This window comes from Mesoplodon bidens (assembly GCF_964165515.1).
Source record: "Mesoplodon bidens genome assembly, chromosome: 1".
In the NCBI taxonomy this organism is placed as follows: Eukaryota; Metazoa; Chordata; class Mammalia; order Artiodactyla; family Ziphiidae; genus Mesoplodon; species Mesoplodon bidens.
This window is the reverse complement of record NC_138176.1, coordinates 130,613,639-130,636,933: the sequence shown is the minus strand read 5'-3', so window position 1 is coordinate 130,636,933 and position 23,295 is coordinate 130,613,639. Positions and strand designations below refer to the sequence as shown.

The 23,295-nt window shown below is 34.9% G+C and overlaps 1 protein-coding gene across 22 annotated transcripts in view; it reads left to right on the top strand.

Moving 5' to 3' along the window:
* The window catches only part of ADGRL3 (adhesion G protein-coupled receptor L3), a 581,523-nt gene that overhangs the window by 471,196 nt on the left and 87,032 nt on the right, over positions 1–23,295 (top strand). For all 22 annotated transcript variants that reach the window (XM_081254129.1, XM_081254127.1, XM_081254128.1 and 19 more), the window contains 2 exons: positions 8,792–9,001; positions 17,014–17,234. In XM_081254129.1, coding sequence (XP_081110255.1) covers positions 8,792–9,001; positions 17,014–17,234 — 431 coding nt within the window. The remainder of the gene's footprint in view (positions 1–8,791; positions 9,002–17,013; positions 17,235–23,295) is intronic.

Below are 23,295 nucleotides of genomic sequence, written 5' to 3'. Positions count from 1 at the left end.
GCCCATCCACTTTGTATGTACAGGCTTGTTTTGGTAAACCAGCTGTTTGTCAATTTGTTCTTCTGCATCTGTGAATTCATCATATTAGCTGTCCATGTCCAAAATGTTCGTGATTTATAAACATTTCCAAGCACATTGGATGTCAGCATAAGCTTAAACACTATCAGGGATAATGGTTTTAGAGCACTGAAATAGTTGTACTTTATGAAGTAAAGACTGGATCCCAAGTAAGTTATAGTTTTAAGAAAGAAATGCTAAAGTCCTGTTAACATGACTGTCCTTTTCTGATGACATTATTTTTGGAAACAGTCTTAAATCCCCAAAATAAATCATGTTTTTCACTGTAATGATTTTTTTGTTCTAACCTATTCAGAAGTCCATGCAACTCGGGTAGAATAAGTTCATCTTTTTCCAGGTTCCCTATAGCCTCTTCAGAACTCATCAAACAGTTTTAGAGAAACATATTAATGTGTCTTACTGTAATATTTTTCTCCATTCTCATCTGTCATATATTTCAAAGTTAGAGAAAGACATTTTTCTTGTCCCACACTTTGGAAATATGATTTTACAGAAGGTCAGTATTTTAACATCTTGTCTATGGCCAGCCCCAGTAATAGCCATCTTGAAGGCACATGTCTCAGGAGACTATCTCCTTCCATTTCTAGAAAGTTAAAAGGCTCATTAAGTACTTCTACACATTTTGAAGAAACTGAAAAGTGACCAAATAATTTCATTATGAAACCTCATTATCACAGGTAAGCACATCACATTTCTTTTTAGCAGCCTTGTCTACAAGGTGTACAGCACATTTAGTGAGTAAGAACTGTTCATTTTCTTTTGTTAGAAGTTTATAGGCTGAATGGCATTTTCCAAAATTTACATTTGCACTGTCCATCAACTATACAGATAGATGAGCAAAGTCTAGTTTATATATGGGCAAGGTTATCAACAGTCTTTTGTTTCGTGTCTTCTGAAGTTTAATCAAAACCTTTATGGAAATCAAGAAGACAATTTGAAACTCCATTTTTCAAATCAAAATGCATAAGAGCTGGGGGAAACATTATTTTGTTGCTATGATCCAACACTTCACTTTATATACTTTAGAAAGCATGATCTGACAGAATCAGCTCTACACTGTAAGGAAGCAAAACATTGGTTATCAAAATTTCTCCTTTTGTTTACCCATAGGACATTTCAATTGCAAACTCTGAATCAGGAAAAGTAACTTTACTCAGGTGCAAAGACAAATAAAGGGAAGAAAGCAATAATACATGTTTATCTTTTGGAATACTCAGGCTTACTCCACTACCATTAATTTCAACTGAACATTGGTACCATTTGAGGGGAGGTTTAAAAAAAACATAAAACAAAAAAACCCACTTTTTATCCTACAAAAACTTGCCTGTCTTATCCTAGATTTGTGAGATTCAGCCTCCATACACACATTCACATGCTTCTGGTCCCAAATTCATTTCCACATTTTGTGTAGTATACTTTGTTTTGGTTATCTCTCTAATCTAACTTCATGTATCCTTCCATGTATCTTTAAAATAGCACAGTTATTTAGCATTCCTTTTCAGTATTGTCATGTTATTATATTGTTCTCAGTTTCATCAATGAACTCTTAGAAAACAGTCACAATAGTAACAGTGTTAAAAATTAATTTAGCACAATCTTGGTACAAAGCACAACAGTTAATCCAAAGTCAAAGAGAAATTTAGCATCACAAGGCCCTGAAGTTGCATACTTAGGTTTCATCACTCAGAATAATACAACAATGTCTGATTCTCTACTAGGAACTGCAAATCATGGTTTCCAGCATCAGTAGTCAGGGAATAGAACAGCAGGAGTCACTAAGGAAGGTGGATATTCAATGCCACAGACATTTGATACTAAAAATAGTGTTGCTTCCAGCCTCTATTTTCTAGACTATCATATGGATTTTATACTTTTCTTTCAAACTTCTGAACTCATCTCTGACCTCTGGAATAGTTTCATGTCTGGGAGAAGATTTTCCCAGGATAGAAAAATTTAATGCTAGAACTAAGACGTTCCTGAGCAAAACTGGATACTTGGTCATGTTACCATTAATACTATATCTACTGCATTACTAGTTGAATGACTAGTAATTACTTATCTGTGCTTCAGTTTTTTCATCTGTAGATTGGAAATAATAATAGTATCACATCACAGTGTTTTATAGGACTAAGTGACAACCCTAATAAAATAGATAAGCACTTCTAAAAGAAACTGATATTTTGAAAGTTATGTGTTAGCTGTCATCATCATTGTTATTATCATCATCACCATTATCATCATCACTGTATTTAACTCAGAAATGTTAAAGATGAAATTTTCTATCTTCCCAGCTTCATTTTCTACCTGCACCCCATATACTCCTAAAATCTTTTTCTTATTTACTGCTTGATTACTTCATTTACTTTAAAAATTTCTAATTGGCCAGTAATTGTTTTTTGTTTATCAACTTTACTTTTTAAAAACCTATATCTGTATTTAATTCTCAACTACTGTAAGATACTTAGTTTCCACATTTTCTACTATTTCCTTTTCTGTTTCCTCTATTAAGGTAGTTGTGAATCTGGTTCACCAAATATGGTGCGATTAAAAAAAATTTTTTTTCAATTCAAAGCAAGAAAACTTCAAATAACTTAGAGTATACAACGCTGTGCTTCTGAAACCAAACAGATATTCTGAATAAGTTCTCTTGAATTCAAAGGATAGTTGGATATGAATAGTTTTGTGTGCTTTTACTTGCCAGTGGTTCTCTCTCAGCAATTAAAGCTTGAAAATATTTGACTGATTTTTTTTTCAACTTAATACAAATTTGGAAATTATTGCTGAGTTATTTTGGCTAACTTACTATAAAAATCATAAGAAATGCAATCATATCATTCTTCATACTGTGTTACTCAACTTTGACCTTCATCCTATTGCTGCAAAGAAAATTCTAATTGCCTCAGACCATTGAGCCCTTTATTTTCCCAAGCATTCGTGTGGTGACCTATGTGTTCGATGATTGGTTAGAACAATGCAAGGAACTTATTTCACAGAGTTCTTACCACATTTATCAGAAAATAGGCCTTTCATAACCCTACTAGCTTCAGTGGAATTCTTGAGTCAAAGCAATGCCTTATGCTGATGTGATACATTGGTAACAAAGTGAGTGCTCCTACATTTGCAAAGAAGAAAAAATAAAACTCATTTAGCTATATTACAAGTATTTCAGAACAAGATATGTTTAAGAGGCAATTTAAAAATCATATTATTATGCCTTAACAACTCTGACTCAACATTAAAATAATACACTTTAATGCAGAAAGTAAAACAGGTTCTTGAAAATTACTGTCCACATTTAATAATTATTATAGGGTGATTGTTCAAGCAATGTCTGGAAAATGCAACTTTCTAAAATTATAAAAAAGCCAAAAACATCCAGAGAGGTTCAGAATTAATTCATATAGTTTGTGTATCTGGAAATATACAATATATCTGGAAATACTTAGGCAGTTAAAATGGAAAACATTTCAAAATCTATTTCTCCATCTTGTTTGCTGACAAGATGCTTTTTGGACAATAAAGTTAGAAATATCAAGATTTACATAAAGATCTTAGTGTACACAGGTTGAGTTATTTTTAAATCATGAAGCAGAAGTCACATTTCCCTCTTCCATGAATTTGGGCTTAGTTCCATTAAATATACCTATTGGTATATTTGAGGGTTTTATACTGACAGAGTGAGTTTCACAAAACATCATTGTTTAAGCCACCTTTTTTTCCTTCATTGTGGTACTCACCCCTTTTGTGGTATTTGAATTACTCAGTAATCCCACAGTGATAGGACAAAGCAGATTCATTGAGGTGAAAATAAAAGGAAAAATCAGGAACTTTCTGTAGCTTTTACAAAATATCTGGCATTTCATATATGAATGTAAGCTTCACAAGAAGCCTGAAAAATGAGTATTGTTTTCATAAAAATTTCTTTCTAGAGTGGATAGAGTCAATGAATTTCCTGAAAGTATATTCTGATGAATCATTCTGTCGTTCTGCTTGTAGATTTTCTCTCACAGCTCCCCATCTTCTTTAAGAAATTAATTTCCTTGAAGTTTTTGATTATTTTTCTAATTTTTATTGGTGTATAACTGATTTACAATATCATGTTAGTTTCAGGTATACAACAAAGTGAATCTGTTTTATCTCTATATGTATGAAGTGTCTGATACTTTAAAGGGTAAGTAGTTGTTCAAGTTGTCCAATTGCAAAATTGGAGCGACAAGGTTAAATCCACATCTTCAGACTCTAATCATACTTACTCTGCAGTCCTCTTACTTCCACACATTTTAAGATATTATGGTGTAACGAACTCCTCATTCTCCAGCTTTAATTTTCTTTATCTTTTACTCAAGATTTTAGAGCAGGTAGTTTATGAACCAAAGAACCCCAAAGATTGCAATGGGCAGCATGATACAACTTTTAGTTTATAATCTAAATCCATTGCAGAAGGGAGGGTAATTCAAGAGAGATTAATTTATTCATTTCACACATTAATTGTGCATCCACTCTATGGGAGGCAGCTTTCTAGGACCTGGGGATACATTGGTGATTAAACAATTTATTCTCTTACAATGTACTTTCTAGTAAAGGCCACAGACGATGAACAAGAATTTTTTTTTTTTTTTTTTGGAGTACAGTTGATTTACAATGTTGTGTTAGTTTCAGGGGTACATTAAAGTGAATCAGTTATACATATACATATATCCTCTCTTTTTTAGATTATTTTCCCATATGGGCCATTACACAGTATTGAATAGAGTTCCTTGTGCTATACAATAGGTTCTAGACTATGTATTTTATTAATATTTCTTGTTTATGTAGAAAACATAAATAAGATATATTAATAAAATATATAGTCTAGGTAAATGTTAAGAGGAAAAAAAATTCAGGAAAAATAATAGAGAGTCAGAGTGGGTAAATGATGTTTGCAATTTTAGATGTAGTGATTCAGAAAAACTCTGTGAGAAGGTGACATTTGAATGAAGAACTGAAGGAAGTTAGCAAGTAAGTCACACAGCTATTTATTGGAAGAGAATTCCAGACCAAGGCAACATCAAGTACAAAGTCTCTGAGGCTGGAATGTGCTGGATGTATTCAAAGGCTAGAGGAGGCCAACTGGGATAGAGTGAACTGAATGAAAGGGAGAATAGGAAATGTTTTAAAGGAGTTCAGATCTTATAGGACATTATAGTCCTTTGTAAAGACTTTGGTTTTTACTTTTATTGAGGTAGGAGACATTGGATGCCTCCATCAATTAATCTTATTATCTGGCTTGTATTTAAAGAGAAGCTCTCCATCTTGTTGAAAAGAGAGGAGAGGGGGATGGATGAGGGTCATAGTAGGGAGATCATTTAGGAGGCTGTTTAAAAAAAATCAGGTAGCTCTAACCGATTTGGTGCAATTGAGGTGAGGAGCAGCTGTCAGATAGAAGACAGGAGCTACAAGATTTCTTGATGGATTAAGAGTAGTGTGTGAAAAAGGGGAATCAATATGACTCTTAAGTTCTTGGCCAGAATACTTCAAAGAACGAAGTTGCTGTTTACCGAAATGAGGAAAACAGAAGGAAGGGTAGATTTGGGAGTGGGGGCTGGGAGTGGAGGGAGAAACAGGATAAGAAGGGGCTCAGTTTTGAACATGTAATATTTGATATTGATACTTTTTAAAATCCAGTGGGGATTAAATGGATACTAAAACTATACTGATGTAAGAGGGTTCAGCTCTTAGACATTTGGTTTAAGTGGAGTAGTGTTATTATAACCATTCAAAAACAAATATTTATTCATCTTTTTTTTTTTTTTTTTTTTTGCGGTACACGGGCCTCTCACTGTTGTGGCCTCTCCCGTTGCGGAGCACAGGCTACGGACGCACAGGCTCAGCGGCCATGGCTCACAGGCCCAGCCGCTCTGCAGCATGTGGCATCTTCCCGGACCGGGGCACGAACCCGTGTCCCCTGCATTGGCAGGCGGACTCTCAACTACTGCGCCACCAGGGAAGCCCTATTCAGCATTTTTTATGTGTCAAGCCCAATACTAAGTGCTAGGATCTAATAATACGGTATAAGACTAATAAGATCTCAAGTCACATAATGGTATATAGTTCATGTCAAGGGTGATTGAGTTATAGAGTACTCAAAACGTGGAACCTTGAAAATAGGAATACTTGCTCCATTATCACGTTGTTAAAACTATGCCTAGGAGTTTTATTCAATTGACCATCCTCTTGAAGGGGGGTTGGTTTTTATCATGGCTTGGCCTCCTGAAAGTTCTGTTATGACAGACTATTATAAAGAAGGCTAAACTCATAGGTCTTGTTCGCGTTTAATGTCCATTGTTCTTTTTCTTTCATCTTACTGATAAAATTCAAGTGGTGAGTCACATTCGATCACAGTATAACACATATAAGGTAGCTGTTGTTTATGTTTTCTGAACTAGACAGTAATACCTGAAAGATGATTACTAATTAATTGCTATACTTTTTTGTTCTTTCTTTGAGTGTTATGTACTTTTTGTACTGTTGTTTTGACGTTTGGTATTCTTCTCTTAATAATTCTGCATGGGGTTTTTGAAAGACCTACAAAGGCACTGAGTAAAGTCAATACATTTCTAATAATGCAACTACCCAGGAAAAGTCGGAGTTATTTGGTTTCTTTTTCTTTCTTTCTTTTTTAGTGTTTTAGGTCTTTAGGATATATTTGAGAATGTATTATACCTGCCATTATGGAAGACTGCTGTGCTGAACGCTGGTGCTTGGTACTCAATTACAGCATCTTTCCTTTGAGTCAAAGAAGAGAGCAAATAGCCCTCTGTTCAGGGAACCGTGTAGCACTAACCACTCTCCACTTTCCAATAGTAAAAGTAATTTAAGCTATCAGAGACCCAACACTACTTTAGCAGTGTCCCCTGGAGAACAAAGCAGTTAAATCAAAATTTCATGTGGTTTTCTTTAATGATTTGAGCTCCTTCCGAGAAATACATCTAGAGTTATGCAGGAATAGTTTGAAACTGTTTCATTGACAGTGTCCTAGCAGAGTTCTTTATCAGATAACAACTGTGAAGTTGTATCTAGCAATATGCGAAGTGCTGTGATTCAGGTTACAGCATGGTGGCTCACTTGTAAGGAGAATTTCCACATTCAGAATAATCTTTGTATGAAGTTTATATAAAACATAAAGGTACAAAGTTTGAATAAAAACAAAAAATAGAAAACCTGTATATTTATGAATTTTTTAAGGTGAGCTAACAATGTGGGAGACAACTAAATGTAGTAACTTCCATCCTAAAACAAAAATCAATGTGTATGATCTATACAGTTGAAAAAGATGTCAATTAGAAACATATATCTTTGTTTTCAACTAAAAACTTTCCCATGCACATGTTATGCTTGCACTACTTATGCATATATCCATAAAAATCAATGCCATTGATTTGTGTCATTTAAAATTTTCCATAAATGGTATCATACTGTATAGATACATTTGCCACTTACATTTTTTTAAACCTAATATTAGATTTTTGAGAAGTATCTATGTTTGTGACTATAAATCTAGAACACTGATTTTCTACTCCTCTTTTGAATATCATTCCATAAATATCAACCATTATTTATGTATTCCCCTACTGTTGGAAGTTAGGTCTTTAATAATTTTCAAGAAACCTAGGAAGAAAAGAGGAATTGACAGTCATAGACAGTTTCTCAATTCTGCTCCAACATGTTGGCACACCGATGTGTTGGGCTACCATACGTTCTAAGCTTCACAAAAGTGGTTTCGATGGAGGCAAACTATCATAGAGTGGAAATGGAGTTTTGAATCTTAGAACAAAGACAGAAATGAGATAGTGGACAAACCAAGGAACATGGCAGGTATGGAACTCACAGGACTGTAACAGAGCCACATAATGTAGTTTCAGTGCAGAAGTTTTCATGAGCGTATTTCTTTTTCATGGCTCTACTATCTCTTTTGGGCTGCTATCGGGTATAGTAATTCTGAATACTTATTTTCCATCTGTGTATAACAGGTTCTATTCATGCAAAACCTTTCAGTGATCAAACTTCTTGATCTCCTTAAGCCATTCAATATGAATATAAATCCAGTGACTATCCTCATTCTTTTAGATTTTCCACTAAATATATGGTACACATATGTGGCTGTCCATCAGAATTAACTGGGGATCTTTATGAAATTACATACTTTTATGAACTCAACCTTCGAAATTCTGATAAAGGATTTATAGGACAGAGGAATTGTATTTTTTTAATAAAAATTCTTCAGTGATTCAAATAAATTTCAGTTGTGATACCACTTTCCTAAGTGTATAACTTAATTTTTATATAGAGTATTCCCTGGCAAGAGTTGTAAAAATATTAACCTAAAAACATTATGTGGGGTAGAAAAACGAAAAGCTTTACCTTGAAATCTTTGGCCAAAATTAAGTTGATATGCTTCAACTGAAAATGTACATAGTTGAAAATGTACAACTGAAAATGTACATAGCTAAGAAAGGTGCAAACACTACTGACAAACTGATTTACACCTCACAGAAAAGATAAAATGCTTTACCTGTGGATTAGAAAACCCAAATAATTAAGTTATCTTATTCATTGCATGTGTGGAAGATATTTAGTACATTATTAAAATCATGCTTCATAGAAACAGGCCCTTATAAACTTTGTAATTGGTTATGCATAATTGCAACTTATGGCTTTTCTATTGTGTTTCCAGCACAGTGATGCGGTCCATGACCTTCTACTGGATGTGATCACATGGGTTGGAATTTTGCTGTCCCTTGTTTGTCTCCTGATTTGCATCTTCACATTTTGCTTTTTCCGTGGGCTCCAGAGTGACCGTAACACCATCCATAAGAACCTCTGCATCAGCCTTTTTGTAGCAGAACTGCTCTTCTTGATTGGGATCAACCGAACAGATCAACCAGTAAGCAATTTATTTTGGTATTAGAAAAGAATTTCTCCACTTCCAGCTTTCCAATACACAAAATATTCTTGTTTGAAAGTATCCTCTCTTCCAGTTGTCTAAGATAGTTACTAATTTTGAGATCTTATTCAGTATTCCCTTTTTCATATCCATTGTCATAAAGAAGCAGTGAATATATGGATGTATGAATGTACATTTCTTCAGAAATTCTGTTCAGAAACTTGCCTTTCTAAACAACTGTGTTTCTTCATTAGTCTTTTTCTTTAATTTTTTAAATCACACAGCTGAATATTGAGAAAACTTAAATCATTTGGGGAATGGAGGAGTATCTTTTCTAACATGTAATTGTTATTCTTTGAAGTTTATAATATATATATTTTTAAAAAAACCTGGAAATTATATTGAAAACTGTATGTCTAACATGAGTTGGGTTTTTGTTTTAATCTTTTTTTTAACATCTTTATTGGAGTATAATTACTTTACAATGGTGTGTTTGTTTCTGCTTTATAACAAAGTAAATCAGCTATACATATACTTATATCCCCATATCTCCTCCTTCTTGCATCTCCCTCTCACCCTCCCTATCCTACCCCTCTAGGTGGTCACAAAGCACTGAGCTGATCTCCTTGTGATATGCGGCTGCTTCCCATTAGCTATTTATTTTATATTTGGTAGTATATATAAGTACATGCCACTTTCTCATTTCGTCCCAGATTACCCTTCCCCCTCCCTGTGTCCTCATGTCCATTCACAACGTCTGCATCTTTTTTCCTGTCCTATTCCTAGGTTCTTCAGAAGTTTGTTTTTTTTTTTTTTTTTAGATTCCATATATGTGTGTTAACATACGGTATTTGTTTTTCTCTTTCTGACTTACTTCACTCTGTATGACAGACTCTAGGTCCATCCACCTCATTACAAATAACTCAATTTCATTTCTTTTTATGGCTGAGTAATATTCCATTGTATATATGTGCCACATCTTCTTTATCCATTCATCTGTCGAGGGAAACTTAGGTTGTTTCCATGTCCTGTCTATTGTAAATAGAGCTGCAATGAGCATGACACTTTTTGAACTATGGTTTTCTCAGGGTATATGCCTAGTAGTGGGATTGCTGGATCATATGGTAGTTCTATTTTTAGTTTTTTAAGGAACCTCCATACTGTTCTCCATAGTGACTATATCAATTTACATTCCCACCATTAGTGCAAGAGGGTTCCCTTTCCTCCATACTGTCTCCAGCATTTATTATTTCTAGATGTTTTGGTGATGGCCATTCTGACTGCTGTGAGGTGATACCTCATTGTAGCTTTGATTTGCATTTCTCTAATGATTAAGGATGGTGAGCGTCCTTTCATGTGTTTGTTGGCAATCTGTATATCTTCTTTGGAGATATGTCTATTTAGGTCTTTTGCCCATTTTTGGATTGGGTTGTTTGATTTTTTGATATTGAGATGCATGAGCTGCTTGTATATTTGGAGATTAATCCTTTGTCAGTTGCTTCATTTGCAAATATTTTCTCCCATTCTGAGGGTTGTCTTTTCGTCTTGCTTATGGTTTCCTTTGCTGTGCAAAAGCTTTGAAGTTTCATTAGGTCCCATTTGTTTATTTTTGCTTTTTATTTCCATTTCTCTAGGAGGTTGGTCAAAAAGGATCTTGCTGTGATTTATGTCATAGAGTGATCTGCCTGTGTTTTCCTCTAAGAGTTTTATAGTGTCTGGCCTTACATTTAGGTCTTTAATCCATTTTGAGTTTATTTTTGTGTACAGTATTATGGAATGTTCTAATTTCATTCTTTTACGTGTAGCTGTCCAGTTTTCCCAGCACCACTTATTGAAGAGGCTGTCTTTTCTCCATTGTATATTCTTGCCTCCTTTATCAAAAATAAGCTGATGATATGTGCATGGGTTTATCTCTGGGATTTCTATCCTGTTCTATTGATCTATATTTCTATTTTTGTGCCCATACCATACAGCCTTGTTTACTGTAGCTTTGTAGTATAGTAGTCTGAAGTCCAGGAGCCTGATTCCTCCAGGTCTGTTTTTCTTTGTCAAGATTGCTTTGGCTATTCAGGGTCTTTTGTGTTTCCATACAAATTGTGAAATTTTTGTTCTAGTTCTGTGAAAAATGCCATTGGTAGTTTGATAGGGATTGCATTGAATCTGTAGATTGCTTTGGATAGTATAGTCATTTTCACAATGTTGATTCTTCCAATCCAAGAATATGGTATATCTCTCCACCTTTTGTATCATCTTTAATTTCTTTCATCAGTGTCTTATAGTTTTCTGCATAGAGGTCTTTTGTCTCTTAGGTAGGTTTATTCCTAGATATTTTATTCTTTTTATTGCAATGGTAAATTAGAGTGTTTCCTTAATTTCTCTTTCAGATTTTTCACCATTAGTGTATAGGAATGCCAGAGATTTCTGTGCATTAAATTTGTAACCTGCTACTTTACCAAATTCATTGATTAGCTCTAGCTTTCTGGTAGCATCCCTCACTTTTAGTCACTAAGTGTCCCTAGGTCTGAGGTGGGTGTCTTTTAGACAGCATATATATTGGTCTTGCTTTTGTATCCATTCAGCCAGTCTATGTCTTTTGGTTGGAGCATTTAATCCATTTACATTTAAAGTATTATTGATATGTATGTCCTATTGCCATTTTCTTAATTATTTTGTGTTTGTTATTGTAGTTATTTTCCTTCTCTTACATTTCCCCCGTAGAGAAGTTCCTTTAGCATTTGTTGGTGGTTTAGTGGTGCAGAATTTTCTTAGCTTTTGCTTGTCTGTAATGGTTTTAATTTCTCCATCAAATCTGAATGAGATCCTTGCTGGGTAGAGTAATCTTGGTTGTAGGTTTTTCCCTTTTATCACTTTAAATATATCCTGCCACTCCCTTCTGGATTGCAGAGTTTCAGCTGTTAACCTTATAGAATTCCCTTTTATGTTATTTGTTGTTTTTCCCTTGCTGCTTTTAATATATTTCTTTGTATTTAATTTTTGATAGTTTGATTAATATGGGTCTTGGTGTGTTTCTCTTTGGGTTTATTATGTATGGGACTCTCTGCACTTACTGGAGTTGATTGATTATTTCATTTCCCATATTAAGGAAATTTTCAACTATAATCTCTTCAAATATTTTCTTAGTCCCTTTCTTTTTCTCTTCTTCTTCTGGGACCCCTAAAATTTGAATGTTGGTGCGTTTAATGTTGTCCCAGAGTTGTCTAAGACTGTCCTTAATTGTGTTCATTCTTTTTTCTTTATTCTGCTCTGCAGTAGTTATTTCCACTATTTTATCTTCTAGTGCGCTTATCAGTTCTTCTGCCTCAGTTAAAATGCCATTGATTCCTTCTGGATAATTTTTAATTTCATTTATTGTGTTGTTGATCATTGTTTGTTTGCCCTTTAGTTCTTTTAGGTCCTTGTTAAATGTTTCTTGTATTTTCTCCATTCTTTTTCCAAGATTTGGGATTATTTTTACTAGGATTACTCTGAATTATTTTTCAGGTAGACTGCCTATTTCCTCTTTGTTTGTTTGGTCTGGTGATTTTTACCTTGCCTCTTTATCTGCTGCATATTTCTCTGTCTTCTCATTTTGCTTAATTTACTGTGTTTGGGGTCTCCTTTTTGCAGGCTGCATGTTCATAGTTCCTGTTGTTTTTGGTGTCTGCCCCCAGTGTCCTGGGTTAGTTCAGTGAGTTGTGTGGGCTTCCTGGTGGAGGAGACTAGTGCCTGTGTTCTAGTGGATGAGGCTGGATCTTGTCTTTCTGATGGGCAGGACCTTGTCCGGTGGTGTGTTTTGGGGTGTCTGTGACCTTATTATGATTTTCGGCAGCCTCTCTGCTAATAGGTGGGGTTGTGTTGCTAGTTGTTTGGCATAGAGTGTCCAACACTGTAGCTTGCTGGTCGTTGAGTGGATCTGGGTCTTAGTATTGAGATAGAGATCTCTGGTAGATTTTCACCCTTTGATATTACATGGATCCGGGAAGTCTCTGGTGGACCAATGTCCTGAACTTGGCTCTCTCACCTCAGAGGCACAGGTCTGACACCCGGCCAGAGCACCAAGACCCTGACAGCCAAACGGCTCCAAAAAAAAAGAGAGGAAAATAAATAAATAAATAAATAAATAACATTATTAAAATAAAAATAATTATTAAAAATAAAAAAATTAAAATATAATAAAAAAAGAAAGAAAGAAGAGAGCAACCAAACCAAAAAACAAATCCACCAGTGATAACAAGCACTAAAAACTATACTTAGAAAATGAAAAACAAACAATAAACAAAAAATGGACAAACAGAACCCTAGGATAAATGGTAAAAGCAAAGCTATACAGACAGTATCACACAAAGAAGCATACATATGCACACTCACAAAAAGAGAAAAAGGAAAAATATATATATTTAAAAAAGGAAGAAAGCAACCAAATCAATAAACAAATCTACCAATGATAAACTCTAAATACTAAACTAAGATAAACAGAAAACCAGAAGCAAATTAGATTCAGAAAGCAAACCCCAAGTCTATAGTTGCTCCCAAAGTCCACCACCTCAGTTTTGTGATGACTCGTTGTCTATTCATGTATTCCACAGATGCAGGGTACATCAAGTTGATTGTGAAGTTTTAATCTGCTTCTCCTGAGGCTGCTGGGAGAGATTTCCTTTTCTCTTCTTTGTTCGCACAGCTCCTGGGGTTCAACTTTGGATTTGGCCCCGCCTCTGCATATAAGTTGCCTGAGGGTGTCTGTTCTTAGAACCCACAAGACGGTGTTAAAGGAGCAGCTGATTAGGGGGCTCTGGCTCACTCAGGCTGGGCAAAGCAGAGGTATGGAATGTGCGGTGAGCCTGCGGTGATAGAGTCTGGAGTGATGTTGCAACAGCCTGAGGAGTGCCATGTGTTCTCCTGGGGAAGTTTTCCCTGTTTCACGGGACTCTGGCAGTGGCTTCCGGGAGGGGAGGTGTGGATAGTGACCTGGTCTTGCACATAGGCTTTTTGATGGCTGCAGGAGCAGCCTTAGTGTTGCATGCCTGTCTCTGGGATCTGTGCTGGTAGCTGCAGCTCACGACAGTCTCTGGAGCTCATTTAGGTGGTGGTCTGAATCCCCTCTCCTCGCACACCCTGAAACAATGGTCTCTTGTCTCTTAGGCAGTTCCAAACATTTTCCCAGACTCCCTCCAGCCTAGGTGTGGTGCACTATCCCCCTTCAGGCCCTGTTTATGCAGCCAACCCCAGTCCTCTCCCTGGGATCTGACCTGCGAAGCCCGAGGCTCAGCTCCCAACCCCCACCCACAGCAGCGGGTGAGCAGACACGCCTCTCAGGCTGGTGAGTGCTGGTTGGCAGCAATCCCCTGTGCAGGAATCTCTCCGCTTTGCCCTCCACACCCCTGTTGCTGTGCTCTCCTCCGTGGCTCCAAAGCTTCCCCCCCTCAGCCACACACAGTCTCCGCCCACGAAGGGGCTTCCTAGTGTGTGGAAACTTTTCCTCCTTCACAGCTCCCTCCCAGAGGTGCAAGTCCCATCCCTATTATTTTTTCTCTGTTTTTTCTTTTTTCTTTTGCCCTACCCAGGTATGTGGGGAGTTTCTTGCCTTGTGGGAAGTCTGAGTTCTTCTGCCAGCATTCAGTAGGCATTCTGTAGGAGTTGTTCCACATGTAGATCTATTTTTGCTGTGCTTGTGGGGAAGAAGGTTATCTCCACGTCTTACTCCTCCACCATCTTGAAGGTCTCCTAACATGAGTTTTTCTAATTGACCTATTTTGGAAAATAGTTCAAACTCAATGTCATTTTTATAATTTATATACTCTTCCCAAATTTTGTTTTACACTTTATATTTTCTCAAGTTCTGTTTACATCTTTAAGTGCTAACTTTGTACTTTATACTTTACTACTAACCACATTTAGCCGTATCAAGAAAGGAAGGGAAGGAGGGAGAGAGATGGGGAGAGAGGGAGGGAGAGAGTGAGGGAGGAAAGGAAGGAGGGAAGGAAAGAAATAGAAAAAATGAATAGCACTAGCCAACTGTTCTTGATAAACCCAAACAGAAAATATGATCAACAGACAATACCTAATATATTAAACAGACTTTATGCAATTTGTAATTTTTGTGAGGCCCTGTCTACTAACTTAAGATTCATGCACATAATGCAAGTTGGTTCTCATGAGTAAAACTGCAAATGAAAATTTTCATTTTTTAGAAGACTTGTAGGCATAATAAATAATTCATTCATTTAATGCTGTTCTCTGATATGTGTCCATATGTATACAGTACATTACAGTGAAAATTCAGTTGGATTCATGTTTGTGATTATACATTCATGATTAATGGCTGTGAAGGGTACAATTATGGTGATTATACTTTTAACTGGTTATCATATACAAATGTGACAGTTTTTCCCATAAATGCATACAGATGAATAAGCAATCAAAGTGTGCATTTTTTCTCCAAAAACGTAAAGCCTTCTGATAACAAAAATTAATAGTTGAAGTTCTAACTCTACAAAGCAAGAAATGGAAAACGATGTTATTTCCCAAGAAGAAATCATTTCATTCTCTTTTTAACCTGCAATTCAAATGTTCTGTGATTTCTTTTCATTTAGAAACCTTATTCTTATTTTTCCTTCTTGATGTTACATATGGTATGATAAACTTCTCCAAATGTTGCATACTGCACAAAACTTCTGACATATAGCATAAAGGACAATGATTGATATCAAAAATTTGGGGGCTTCCTCCCTGGTGGTGCAGTGGTTGAGAGTCTGCCTGCCGATGCAGGGGACACAGGTTCGTGCCCCGGTCTGGGAGGATCCCACATGCCGTGGAGCGGCTGGGCCCATGAGCCATGGCCGCTGAGCCTGCGCATCCGGAGCCTGTGCTCCACAACGGGAGAGGCCGCAGCAGTGAGAGGCCCGCATACCACAAAAAAAAAAAAAAAAAAAAAATTTGGGTTGAGTACAGCTCAGCCCAACTTGTCTTTACTCTTTTTGCTGTATATGTGTTCTCTTCCTGCCTGTTATGTGGCAGTCAGGCTCTGCTTTCTCTTTCTAGCCCCTTTGACACTTGACTGCCTCATCTCCCCTTCATCGTCATCTCTCTAATCCAAGGAAATAGACCTGCCCTTCGTCTCGTTTCTCAAGGATCATACTCGTCATTGAATCCATACTAATCAATTAATTTCTATAAATTTGTTGCCTTTTCTTGGAGGAACTGTAGATTTTAGTTAGGACTTCTTATAAAAAATGAAGACCTCCCCTCCGAAGGAATGAGAATTTCAGGAACTGACATAAGAAAATTAATATATGGTCAGCTGAAACTTATAGTACCTTAGAAAATATGCCAAAGGAAGGGCTAGCTGCCTTTTGTGACCAAGCTTGTATAGACCAACATTTAGTAAAATAACAAAAAATGAGAGAATGAAAGCACTCCTGGAACACTTTATTTTAACCAGATCTACAATTACACCTATGCAGTATGAACTTCCCAATGTCATCTTAAATCCTTTCTGAAACAATGCAAGAATGAAATAAACAATAAATAATAATGAATTAATAATCTCATTATAAAACACTTTAATTATTATATTTTTTATTTTAAGAGCTTTTATTCTCCTTGACTTTAGTATTTCTCTTTCACTTACATTGAAGAACTTAATATGTTAATAAACACAGGATTATGACCAAGAAAAAAATTCATGAGATCTATTTTAAAACCTTTAGACTAATCTCAGTAATAATTATCAATAGGATCTTATTAGAACTTTTCCCTATATGTTATACTTTTTTCTTATTATAATGCTCTGCTGTCATCCATAGCCATTATTAATAAAATGTTAAATACAGTTTTCACAAATAAGTTATATTTAATTAGGTTTTAATGTCTGAATTTTAAGAATCTTGTCTCAATTATTTTTTTTTGCAGACCTATCTTATTATTGCAGTCTTGATAAATATTTATTTTAATTTTATGGCAGTTGGTATTTCATTTGGTAGTTATTTGAGTGACTCATTTGTTCCTTTCCCTAGATTGCCTGTGCCGTTTTTGCTGCTCTCTTACATTTCTTCTTCTTGGCTGCCTTCACGTGGATGTTCCTGGAGGGAGTGCAGCTCTATATCATGCTGGTGGAGGTTTTTGAGAGTGAACATTCACGAAGGAAATACTTTTACCTGGTCGGCTATGGGATGCCTGCACTCATTGTGGCTGTGTCAGCTGCAGTAGACTATAGGAGTTATGGAACAGATAAAGTGTGAGTTTATGTTTTCTTTCCTTTTTTTCCTCTTTTAAAATCTAGTTGAAATTGAAGCTTTGCATTTTCTCGGAAGCTAAGGTCTTTATATCACTTCATAGCAATAAACAACAGAACTGTAGAAGCAAATGGAGAGAATTCAATTCATGGGTTGTACTTTTGTTATGATGTAAAGAGAGAAAAATATTCCTGAGATTGCACACCTACATCACAACCTTGAGTAATTATAAAAGGATGATAGTTTTAATATCTTTCAGAGCATTGAGACATTTGTCAAATGAAGAGCTAGCTGTATTAAAGATGTGTATTCAGAGGACAGTGTAGTCCCTGACTTTAATGGCTTCTCTTCTTCCTGACATGTCAATTCTAGTCACTAGAAAGTAACTTGTATCATTAACAGAAAGGTAGAGTATATGAGCAGGGGCAGCTTGTGTTTTCCTTTTTTCCCCTAGGTGGCTATTGCGGTACAGTTATGAACTTTATTTTCAACATACCTTCAAATTGGTGAAACGTACCCATAGAGATGATCAGCATACTTATGGAAAGGAATTCAGTGAAAAATATTTCAGTAATCCACATCAATATAATAGTTGGGATCCTGAGAATGAATGAGTTTCAATAGAAAAAGTTTAGAAAGAAGACCAAGATAGATCTCTGATGAATACTCACATTTAGAACATAGATTGAGGAGGGAGAATAAAAATAAAGAAAGAAAAGAGATGACCAGAGCCTTAAAAGAGAACCATGGGGAAAGAGAGAAGAAAGTTTCAAGATGGTATTCTCTGTCCATTTATCCTTTGCAACAACTATTTTGGCAAAGTGCTGGAAGCAGAAGCCAAATTGGAAAGTGTGAAGAGATAAGTCAGTGGCAACAAAGTAGAGTCTTCAAGTGTTATCTACAGCCTGAAAAAGTTTGATTGAGAAATAGTGAAAATATTAATTCATGGTAACAGTAATGAAGAAGGATTTTTAAAAATGAAGTCCCAAAATATCTAGGATGGGAAGAATCAAGTTGGTAAGAGGAGATTAGTAGAGAGAAAGTATCTTATGCCTCATTTGTATTAAATATATATATAGGCTGAATGAAAAGAAAAGGTCATAGGGGGGTAGAAAGATATAAGATTAGACATAAGATGAGAAAAACCTTGATTTAGTACTGGAAATGGCCTTAGAATTCCCCTAGTCCAAGGCATTATTTTCATAGATGAAAAAAAAATCAAGAACCAGATAAATTAATTGCCTTGTCCATGGTGATGGAGGTAGATAGTGGCAGATGTGTGATGAAATAAGTCAGGCTTATTTCCACTAAAACTAGGACGTTTTTGAAATAGTCAGATGACCCCTGTCTTCTGAGGTGTGAAGGAAATAACAGAAAAGATAAATGTGGAAGTGGAGGAATTTTTCCATCAAATAGGAGATACTGATTTTTGAGTGAATAGGTGAGGTCACACTGAGAGGACAGATTTGAAAAGCTTTGAAATGAGCACCATGGAAAATGTGTTAAGGAGCCAATTAGACATTAATAAAATGATTCCCAAGCAGTAGTGTAGGCTCAGATGAGGTTAGACAGCATCAATTGTACAGAAGTTAGTAAGCCAAATTTCATGACTTTTCACCAGCAGTCAGCAACCTGAATATGCTGGTAATAAAGCAGCTTGTTTCCCAGAAGGATTCAGAAGTAGAGAACAAAAAGAGGACTCCAGAGTTATAGGGAGCATAGTTAAAATAGAATATACGTTGGTGTAGAAGCACCAACAATACGATTAAAAAAAGACCATCTCGCTTCTGTTGAATTTTTTTCTTGAGTACAGTGACAAGCTACATAAAACAATTTGTCTAAATGTAATGAATAGTAATTATTTTTTAATCTAACCTTTATGAGTTGTGGTTGAATCTGAGGTCATTTTGTGTATCCCAGTGGCAATCATGGACCAGATTAGGATTAGGTAAAAATATTGACTGCATTTGCTCCTAAAGACATTTTAGGGGAGGGGGATTAGATCATAGAATTTAATAAAAAACACCTTTATTGATATAATTTGCATACCATAAAATTCACTCTTTTAAAGAATACAATTCAGTTGTTTTTAGTACATTCAATGTTAGGCATCCATCACCACTATCTAATTTTAGAATATTTTTATCCCCTCTAAAAGAAGCCCATTAGCAGTTACTGCCCTTAGATGATAGGATTTTATATTTTAATTAATGCATTTTCTCTCTAATGTATTAAATTGACTGATATTGTTATTTGTGACCAATACTGTAAATATTGTCCTTATATAGTTCAATTTTGCTCTCTTGCAGTTCTTGACTTGCTTTTATTTTTGTTTTATGTTGTTTTTTCTCTTTAGATATTTGCAAATTTTCTCTTACTGAACTGACAACTTGTTTGCTTTATGTTTTAGTCATTTATTTTGGAAGAGAGGTCATTTTCTGGATAGCATGAATCTATCTTTTCTTAGAATCAATACTATGTAGTCTCTTGTGACTTTGTTAAAGTTTTGGCTATCATTGCTTTAATTTCCTGCACCATAACTGGAAGATCTCTTTTACTGACATTATCACTTTGTGAAAACAGAGGCTAATTTTTTTCCCAGGCATTGATTTAAAACAAGCCTTAATAATAGTTCAGTTTCACCATTATGATTTTTCCCAACACAAAGAGAAGCAAAACAGATACAGGTAAAATAAATGGTAAATGAAAGAGGGATAGAAAAGGATAGGGAAAATTGCACTAAAATTCTTTCACAGGTGGGCATAGAGCATTTAGTGTCTCATTTGTGCATTTTCAATGAATTGTCCAGAGAGAGACCTTCAAAATACATGGAAAAAAGATTTAACTTCTTCCTTTGGGAATTCATCCAACTCAACGTCTATACAGTGTTGTTTTGCCCATTGAGGAAGCAGGTGTTGAAAAAGAAACATTATTCAGTTATTTGTATTTACTTGATAAGCTGAAATGAGCAGATCATGTTTCTGTCAGGAGTTTAATCAAAATATTGTCTCAAATAAAAATATAAGCAATGAATTTTTATATACTGGAAGGATTTCTGCATATAGAATTATGTATCTTGTTCCTTATTATTAAATCTGTTTTTGTTTTCTGGTTTCTGTTACTATTGTTTACTTCTTTTATTTCAAATGGCATTTTCTACTTCCTGCTCATCACATTTGGGAGCTTTTTGGTTGGTTTGTTTGTTTTTGCCAGTGTTACCTTCTTATGTGCTACATTGATTTTTTTAAATACAAATATGTAAAGTCTACAGTCATAAATAAACTGGAATTAGCCAGAATTCAGAGACATATTGTCACTCATTTTCTGTAAATTCTTATTAAGCTTAATACAGTAAATTTTTATTTCTCAGAAGTCTATTTTACTTATTTTTGGAATTTTGTTATTAAATTTTTACTTCTTAGTCTCAACCACTTGGATTACATCGAGACTAAAACCACTGAATACATATTACAGTAATCCAAATAACAAATTTCTCTTTCTTTTCTCTCCTCTTAATGTATTTTATTATAATAACAATGAGGTTTTATTTCTGAAACTTTTAATAATAATAATAGCTTACATTTCTGAAAAGTAGAGAATCGTATCAATGGTAGGAGATAAAATTAGAGACAGAATTGTTTTTGTAGGTTAAATAAATGTTATTTTGATACAGATAGAGGTAACTATCATATTCCATTTGGCTGAAGGATTATGATGTGTTTTTCTATGAAATGTTATTAGGGCTGTTGAATTGATTATTATGTAGAAAACACATACACATAAAACATACATAATTTGATTTTGAGAAGTTGCTTAGTTTGCCATCAATTTGCAGTATTTATAAGAGAATCTCATTATTTTCTGATGTTATTTAATGAAATCTTTTTATCTGTGTTGACATTATTCTCGAGATAATTTACTTAGAATTACATTTAGTTACATTTAGTCACAATTATCAGACACTTAAAAAATCAGATTAAAGGTCCAATACAGTCATTAAAAAAAAAAATCAGCTAGTGGACCACAGGTCTAAATTGCACTGACTATGGGGTGTTTTCCATTTTCTCTCTGTTTTTCGATCTACCATTAGTCTCTTATACTGTTATTCATATGAACATTCAGTGAAACCATCCATGCGGTTATAGCTCAAAGGGAGAGCATTTGACTTTGGTGAAGCCGTCCAATATGATACTGTCAAAAAATAAAGGCTGGCATTGACTTAATAATTCAAACACATTGATATGGAAATTCTGTGCTAAGTACTTTGATTTTATGACCTGAAACTAATCAGTTCATGTAAACTTTAATTGCCTCAATATTACCTCCAAAAATGCAAACTGTTTGAACAGTTAATTTTTATTCAAAGGGAAAAAACTTGTATTTAGAGTTTATAGCACTTTCCTTGAAATCTAACTTTGTGACAGAAAAAGCAGTGGTTAAAGTCATAGGTAGATTGGAAAAGGACTGGAAGTAGGTTCCAAGAAGAGGAGAAGGGAGGGTGCTGGGAAGGAGTAAAGCTCAGAGAATAGCCCAGAAATTAAAATGTGGGCTCAAAAATTAGTAAAAGTTTTCTGAAAGATGTTGATTAGGTCATGAACATTTATAATGGACCAGAAAGAACATCTTTGAGTTCTAAAAGCATAACTGAGCTTTTAAAAATAATTGAAATCAATTTTATGATCTGAAAATTATTATAAATCATCTGTTAAGTCTTAGATTTGTCTTCTTAGCTCACTAGCTTAACAACAGCTCCTAAAGGAGTAGTCTCTCCTCTGCTAGTTAAAAGCCCCCCAATTTCTTTATTGCCACTTAATTCTCTAACCAGCATAATCATTTGGGTAGAAAAGTGATTATTGATTTCTAAAATACTAGGTTATATTATTACCCAAGAAGGAGCTGAGCCAAGGAACATTAAACTTGATAGTATCTGAAAGGTATATGCATAGTTTTATTCAATAGATTTTGCAATGTCTAAGCACGTCATCCTACTCATAGAACATTATATATTCATCTGAAATATTTCTCTAAACATGTTATTATATGTAAAATATTCCTACTTGTAACATTGTGTTGACATGAAGCATTTACCTTACTAAATATTTATCACCAGGCATGTTTGACTTTAGGTTGGCCAGTGGGAAATAGTACAGATAATGAAGAAGTATTTATCATTGACATATATCAAGATAGTCATTCAATATGTGTATGGGGAATGCTCTGTATATTATTTGTTCTGTTGTTAAAGCCAAGAGCTTATTTTATGTGTATGTATATCAGAGACTGAGGGCTTATTTTATCATCATTTCATCACCCAGGAACCCTATGACTGGCATAAGATTATCACTGTATATAAGAATTTGGGGTTGAGCATAATTTTTTTGGTTAAGGAGTTAACCATTCCAGAGCCTATATAAGAGAACATCAGGACTGCTGTCCTGTTATTTAGAAAATATAATTGAAGTCAAATATGGAGCTTAAGTTCTTACTGGAACCAAAGAGGTATATATAATAACTTCCACATCTAGAGATTACCTTTTATCATAATTTCACCCACTAGAAGGTTACAATAAAAAAGACAGCTAATGACACATATTGGTGAGGATGTGGAAAAATCAGAATCCTCATATATTTCTGGTGACAATGTAAAATGGTGCAGCTAACTACTTTGGAAAAGAGTTTGACGGATCTCCAAAATGTTAACATTAGATATCGAGTGACCTAGCAGTTCCACTCCTAGGGATTTACCCAAGAGAAAATGAAAATATAGGCTCGTTTAAAAACTTTCACATGAATATTCATAGCAGCATTATGCATATTAGCCAAAAAAGTGGAAACCCCCATATTCATCAGTTGAAGAGAAGCTAAACAAAATGTGTCATATCCTTATGATAGAATATTATTTGGAAATAAAAAGGAAGTATTGATACTTGCTACAAAATGAACACAATTTAAAAACATTATGTTAAATGAAATAATCCAGTCACAAAAGACTACACATGTATAATCCCACTTGTACTAAATGTCTAGAATAGACAAATTCTTAGAGACAAAATGTATAGTGGT